The sequence below is a fragment of the Chaetura pelagica genome, unplaced genomic scaffold, assembly GCF_000747805.2.
Source record: "Chaetura pelagica isolate M959 unplaced genomic scaffold, ChaPel_1.0 scaffold610, whole genome shotgun sequence".
NCBI classification, from domain to species: domain Eukaryota; kingdom Metazoa; phylum Chordata; class Aves; order Apodiformes; family Apodidae; genus Chaetura; species Chaetura pelagica.
This window is the reverse complement of record NW_009951801.1, coordinates 254,669-261,764: the sequence shown is the minus strand read 5'-3', so window position 1 is coordinate 261,764 and position 7,096 is coordinate 254,669. Positions and strand designations below refer to the sequence as shown.

The window sequence follows — 7,096 nt, the reverse complement described above, 5'->3', positions numbered from 1 at the left end:
AGCTGCAGCCGCTGCAGCCCCAGGCTGAACTTCATCTCCTCCTGGCGCCGGTGGAAGCTGAGGGGCAGATGTCGGTCCTGGGGCAGAGCAGAGTGGGGTTGAGGGGGCCCAGGAGCCAGCCCAGCACCTCAGGGTGCCCAGGACGGGGACAGGACTACCCACCCTCTTTATCACGGCGGTCTTCTCACCCTCCAGGATGGCTCTCAGGACGGCTACCAGTCGCAGTGGGTCCTGCTGGTAGATTTTCTGCGGGGAGCCAATGCAGGGTGTCAGTGGGGCAGGAAACAGACCCCAGCCCTGGCCCCCTCCTACCCCATCCTGCCTTGCAGGACCCTGTCCCACAGTGAAAGGGGCTAAGTCAGACTCTGGGGTCTCATGACCCGAAGCACAGGACAGATCACAACTCACTGCTGCTCTGACAGAGCTAATTTACAGCTTTAAAACCACTTTGTGCATAATACATGAATCAGCTTCAAATAATAATAAAAAAAACCTAAAGAAAATTTTCTATTTCTACAAGCATCTCCTTGAGACCCTGACACCCATAGAAGATCCTTCCAGCTGCCCTGGCCTGGGTGGATCAATGCTTTCCTCTGAAAGCAGGGAGAGGAATGTCCCTGGGGGCTCCTGCTACCTATGCCAGCTCTAACAGCCTTCACGCATTTCCCAAATTACCTACTTCCCAAAACACCAGCAGAGCACCAGGTTGAACTGCTCATGGTGTGCTCAGTGGCTTCCTGAGTTGGCTGGGGGGGCAGCTTCATGAACAATGCCCCAGACCCCTGGCACTGGCCCCATGTCTGGCCCTGGCAGCCCCTCACCACTCTGGGGTGCAGGGGACAAAGGCCCAGGTCCAGTCTCCCACCAGCCAGTTTCCTACCCCATTCCCCCCAGTCACCTCCCTGGTTCCAGGTTTAGTCATCCCATGGGAGAGTCCCCAGCTCCCACCACTTCCCTCCCCTTTGTGAGAGCAGCCCCTGACCCCAAAAGGGTTGGAGAGAAACAAGGGTTTTGCTGTTAGGGGATGAGGGAACAAGGGAGGGCAGCTCTTCTTGAGCGTTTTAAATTAAGAAACTAAGCTGAAACATCTGTGCATTTTCCTACAATTTCAAAAACCAAGCGACAGCCTCGTTTTGGAAAGTTCCCCAGAAATTATGACTAAAGCTGACCCCTTCCCAAATGTTGTACATTAAAAATGTCTGTTACCAAAAAAGCAGGGCTTTCAACCAGAACAGGGCTCTGGGAGCGAGCACCACTCAGCCCTTATGCTAAGAGCTTCACTGGCAGGAGAGAGAGTACAGGGGTTAAATCTGCAATCATAGAGGGTGGAAGAGAGACAGAGCAATTCAAACAGACCTTGGTAAGGAGAAACAGCCCAGAAAAGAAACCCATGCACACACTGCAGGAGGAAACGCAGCACAACACACGACACCGAGGAGGAAGAAATCAAACGCTTAAGCAGAAAATGGGGAACATCTGGTGAAGAGTCTCCTGGGTGCTGGCAGCTGGGGCCACAGGGGCCAAGGCCTTCGAGAAGCTCCCCACGGGGTCAAGGTCCAGCACAGGACCAGGAGGACACAGCCACAGGGGACAGCCCAGCACCAAAGGCATTGCAGAAGGTGGCAGCAATTGCAGAAGGAAGCTGGAGACTCTGGTGGGTGATGGGGTGAAGAGGTGAGGGGAACTTTCATCAACATTGTGAGAGCCTGAGGACTGTGGTGACCTGGGGCTCAGCCCCAGGATGCAAACAACCCCCTTCTGGTCCCCTGAAGAGCCCTAAAGACCCCAGTTGCTGAGTCCGCACAAGCTCGTTGCTCGTGGAAAGGTGCTGGCCTTGACACAAGTGTCAAAGGGCAACCAGTCTGCAGCATCAGCCCCTTTGAGTAGTGCTTGAACACATGAACCTGAAGCATAATCAAATCTTCCTTGGCAGCCAACCATGATCCCTGTGTGACATGTCCCCAGGGGTCCCTGTGCCCGGCCCCGCACACCTCGATGCCGCTGACTTGCTGCAGGATCTGGCACTGCTGCCCCTCGCCACCGGCAGCGCTGCGCAGCTTCTCCAGCATGGCTGAGAGCATCCTGCTGGCCACATTGGTGCAGAAGGTGTCAGAGCCATTGATGAACTCCCTGGAGAGGGGAAAGGGGTGGGTAGGCGGCCACAAATCTTCCTCCCTCTCCTGTGCAACCCTGAGCCCCATGCTCACATCAGGGAGGAAGGGGACATGCATGTTCCTGCTGTCCTGGTGCAATGCCCAGTGCTGGTGGGGTTTCTAGGGGCTGGGACAGGGGAGAGCCTGTGAGCACCAGGGCACTCACCAGGGCTGGTTCTCCAGCCAGTCAGCCAGAAGACAGCGCAGGCTGCGGGGAAACTCAGCAAAGAGGCCACTGAACTGCTCTGGCGGCATGTGGGAGACGATGCTCCAGAGGGACATCTTGGAAAAGGCACCTGCAGAGAAACAAGGAGAAGGGATGTGAGCCATGCAGCTTGGGTGGCTGACAGCTCTTCCGGGATGTTGGGCAAGAGCTGCCACCTCTCCCTCTGCTGTCTGAACCTCCTGGTTGGCAGGTCCAGGGCTGCTGGGGAGGTAGAGCATGGAGCTGGATCCAGGTTCAGCCTGTTGGGTAATATGGGGCAGGCAGGCAGCCCACTCGTGCCTCAGTTTCCCACACTGCTGGGGAATCCCTGCACCTCCTGCCATGGGCAACATACAAAGATGTGCAAAGGAAAAGGCAAGCGCTGCCAGTCTTGGCACAGGACGGATGGGAGAGTTGCTGGGAGCAGGAGGAGTGTGAAACCCCCAGAGCTCTGCCAGGGTGGTCTCAGTGATGCAACCTGGCTGCTCCCCTAAACCCTCCCTGCTGCTCCCACAGAAGCTACCTTTCTCAGGCATGTCCCCAGAAATGAGGGTCTCCACCGTTCATGGAAAGAGGAGGGTGGGAACAAGGTATGAGATGGGATATTTTACTCTGAGGACCTGGGCTGGGGGCTCATGGTCCAGACTGGACTGTGGGTTCCCTGGAAACTCCAGAGCTTGGCACCACAGCCCTGGGAGTCCCCTCTGCTCAGCCTCAGCTGTGCTCACACTGTCCCACCGCTCCTTCCCTTCCTCCCATCTGCCTGGGGATGGCTCCCTGTCCCCAAAGCAAACAGCCAAGTAGGGTATCACACTCCCCCCACACCTCGGCAGAGCTGCCAGAGATGTGGAGGAACCACGCGAGGGGAAGGAAGCCAACGTCACCAGGGCAACATCGCAAAGGGTGAAAAACACCAGCAGCACGGCCTGCGCAGCCAGCTGCCTGCAACACAGCCCCCAGGGGACTCTGCTTCACCAGGAGCTGGACAGAGCCTGTGTCCCCTGGGGAGGAACAGCCAGACCCCAGGGCACACCAAGCCCGGTGCTTCCAGGATTACTTTTACTTTCAGCCCTGCTCAGCTGGCCAGAAAGCACACCCCAATGATTTACCACAGCACAGAGCCCAGCGGGTCGATGTGCGGTGGGAAACGCACCCAGCAGCAGCCAGCAGTGTTGCCCTGCTCTCCCCCAGCCCTGGCTGGATCATAGCTACAGGCATGGAGAGAATCCAGACAGGAGGGAAAAACAGCTTATCATTTTATGATCTTCAAGATGTAATCCCCATTCTCCTCCCACCATTAAAACCTGTATTTCTGCTTAGCCCTGGGTGGCAGCTGCTGGTTGGTGAGCAGCAACCTGGAACATAAGCTAGGCATGCCTGAATGTGCTGAGTCTACAGGAGATGCTGCAGCACTCCTCAGCTCCCAGCTCTGCACCAGACAGGGAACGATGGATCAAAGGAAAGGACAGGCCCATCCCCTCCTGGCATCACTCATAGCAGCTCCTTCAGTCCAGTCATTTCCTTCCAGTCCTCATTTCCATGTTTTCCTGCTCTGCTGCTTCTGCACAATGGCCTTTCCCTGTAAAGACCCAGCTCCTGTGACAATATCCCAGCTGGGGCTGTGCTGCACAGAGGTTTCCTTAAGAGGAGATCCTGTGCCCAGTCCTGGCTTCCTGCACCATCGTAGGATCAGGCCAAGCAGGGTTTGCTCCACTAGCACCACTGCAGCCACGAGGAGAGGGAACCTGGCAGGAGGTAGGGACAACGATCCAGGCTGGGCAAAGGAGCTGACCCTCCAGCTGGGACCCTTGCCCCAGGGGGTGTGCCTGGCAAAAGCAGCTTCCAGCCCCACATCTTGGCGGTGCTGGGGGAAGCATGGCTCACAGCTCCACACCGCCCAGCACAATGCACCTTTACCAACCACGGACAGGTCCCTCCATCCACAGCTGCCACAGGGGTTCTACTGCCAAGCAGGCACCCTAGAACACGGATTCCCGGGGCAGCAAGCGCTGCAGTCCCCTCACCCGGCACAGGATGGCAGCGGGGAGGCGAGACGCGGCCGGGGAAGCTGAGACTGGAGGCCTAAGAGGCAGCGGGTCCGGGAGCTGCCAATGAGGGTCTCCACCGTTCATGGAAAGAGGAGGGTGGGAACAAGGTATGAGATGGGATATTTTACTCTGAGGACCTGGGCTGGGGGCTCATGGTCCAGACTGGACTGTGGGTTCCCTGGAAACTCCAGAGCTTGGCACCACAGCCCTGGGAGTCCCCTCTGCTCAGCCTCAGCTGTGCTCACACTGTCCCACCGCTCCTTCCCTTCCTCCCATCTGCCTGGGGATGGCTCCCTGTCCCCAAAGCAAACAGCCAAGTAGGGTATCACACTCCCCCCACACCTCGGCAGAGCTGCCAGAGATGTGGAGGAACCACGCGAGGGGAAGGAAGCCAACGTCACCAGGGCAACATCGCAAAGGGTGAAAAACACCAGCAGCACGGCCTGCGCAGCCAGCTGCCTGCAACACAGCCCCCAGGGGACTCTGCTTCACCAGGAGCTGGACAGAGCCTGTGTCCCCTGGGGAGGAACAGCCAGACCCCAGGGCACACCAAGCCCGGTGCTTCCAGGATTACTTTTACTTTCAGCCCTGCTCAGCTGGCCAGAAAGCACACCCCAATGATTTACCACAGCACAGAGCCCAGCGGGTCGATGTGCGGTGGGAAACGCACCCAGCAGCAGCCAGCAGTGTTGCCCTGCTCTCCCCCAGCCCTGGCTGGATCATAGCTACAGGCATGGAGAGAATCCAGACAGGAGGGAAAAACAGCTTATCATTTTATGATCTTCAAGATGTAATCCCCATTCTCCTCCCACCATTAAAACCTGTATTTCTGCTTAGCCCTGGGTGGCAGCTGCTGGTTGGTGAGCAGCAACCTGGAACATAAGCTAGGCATGCCTGAATGTGCTGAGTCTACAGGAGATGCTGCAGCACTCCTCAGCTCCCAGCTCTGCACCAGACAGGGAACGATGGATCAAAGGAAAGGACAGGCCCATCCCCTCCTGGCATCACTCATAGCAGCTCCTTCAGTCCAGTCATTTCCTTCCAGTCCTCATTTCCATGTTTTCCTGCTCTGCTGCTTCTGCACAATGGCCTTTCCCTGTAAAGACCCAGCTCCTGTGACAATATCCCAGCTGGGGCTGTGCTGCACAGAGGTTTCCTTAAGAGGAGATCCTGTGCCCAGTCCTGGCTTCCTGCACCATCGTAGGATCAGGCCAAGCAGGGTTTGCTCCACTAGCACCACTGCAGCCACGAGGAGAGGGAACCTGGCAGGAGGTAGGGACAACGATCCAGGCTGGGCAAAGGAGCTGACCCTCCAGCTGGGACCCTTGCCCCAGGGGGTGTGCCTGGCAAAAGCAGCTTCCAGCCCCACATCTTGGCGGTGCTGGGGGAAGCATGGCTCACAGCTCCACACCGCCCAGCACAATGCACCTTTACCAACCACGGACAGGTCCCTCCATCCACAGCTGCCACAGGGGTTCTACTGCCAAGCAGGCACCCTAGAACACGGATTCCCGGGGCAGCAAGCGCTGCAGTCCCCTCACCCGGCACAGGATGGCAGCGGGGAGGCGAGACGCGGCCGGGGAAGCTGAGACTGGAGGCCTAAGAGGCAGCGGGTCCGGGAGCTGCCGCCCGGGGAAGCCCCGCGGCTGGCAGGCTGGCAGGGCCTCCAGCGCGATGACAGGGCAGGATATGGTGCCCGGGAGGGGCAGCAGCTGCCTGAGGGGTGCCCTGTACCCTCTTCCCAATCCCCTCCACTGCAGCCTCTGTCACTTCCTCCTCCACCCGAGGGGCCACTTTGCCTCCTCGGTTGGGCCAGGGGTCCCTCGGGCCAGCGGGAGCCCAAACATCTGAGAGACACTGGGACCCCCAAGCTCCCAGAACGGGCTTTCTGCTTACTCATCGGGAACCGGGAAACCAACTCCACATCCCAGAAACGAGAGCTGCCGAACCTCTCACGCTGTTACTCATTAACCACCAGCACTTCCTGGCGGCAGACTGCAGCCCCCCACCCTCACAGCCACCTCTCCCCCCGTACCCAGGGGGCCGGGACCGCTAGGGACCCCACTTCTTGTCAGCCCCCCCCTTCTCTTGGCCATTTTCTAGCCCAGTGCCAGAGGCTGGTGGGAGAATGAGTGGGGGCTGGCAGCTCGTGGGCATGCACATCCCCCCACCTTCTACACCTTCCTTATTCTCCAAGGTGCCAAGCAGATATTTCCCTGTGGCTTTCTCAGGGACAGAGGTTTTCCGTACTTGACACTCAGGACACCTGGGCTCTGCTTTAGCTTTGCTCCTGTGGGGACAGAGCCCCTCACCTTCCTTATTCTCCAAGGTGCCAAGCAGATATTTCCCTGTGGCTTTCTCAGGGACAGAGGTTTTCCGTACTTGACACTCAGGACACCTGGGCTCTGCTTTAGCTTTGCTCCTGTGGGGACAGAGCCCCTAAGACCTCTCTGCCTCTTGACATGCCTCAGGCCCCTGCCGCCCTCCGGCAGTGAAAGCTCTTCTTTAAGAGCAGCAGGGCCTTCCCCAGCTGACCCAGCCCCAGCGTGACTCATGGCCCGGGGAATCTACGCTGGATACAGCCCCCAGCTCGCCTAGGAGCTCGCGGCGGTGGGGTCTCATCTGCGGGGACCAGGGTGTCCAGCACTCCCCACCACAAGCCCTGCTGGGCCCTTTCACTTTGCCCCCTG

General features: G+C 58.5%; 2 protein-coding genes across 2 annotated transcripts in view; one reads left to right on the top strand and one right to left on the bottom strand.

Moving 5' to 3' along the window:
• STAT6 (signal transducer and activator of transcription 6, interleukin-4 induced) overlaps positions 1–2,435 on the bottom strand; it is a 6,495-nt gene extending 4,060 nt beyond the window's left edge. Inside the window, 4 exon segments of the mRNA XM_010007628.1 lie at positions 3–77; positions 163–246; positions 1,992–2,130; positions 2,320–2,435. Coding sequence (XP_010005930.1) covers positions 3–77; positions 163–246; positions 1,992–2,130; positions 2,320–2,435 — 414 coding nt within the window.
• A 78-nt stretch (positions 2,436–2,513) lies between these two features.
• The window catches only part of LRP1 (low density lipoprotein receptor-related protein 1), an 88,992-nt gene continuing 84,409 nt past the window's right edge, over positions 2,514–7,096 (top strand). The window contains 1 exon segment of the mRNA XM_010007617.1: positions 2,514–2,625. Within this exon segment, the coding sequence (XP_010005919.1) occupies positions 2,514–2,625 (112 nt within the window).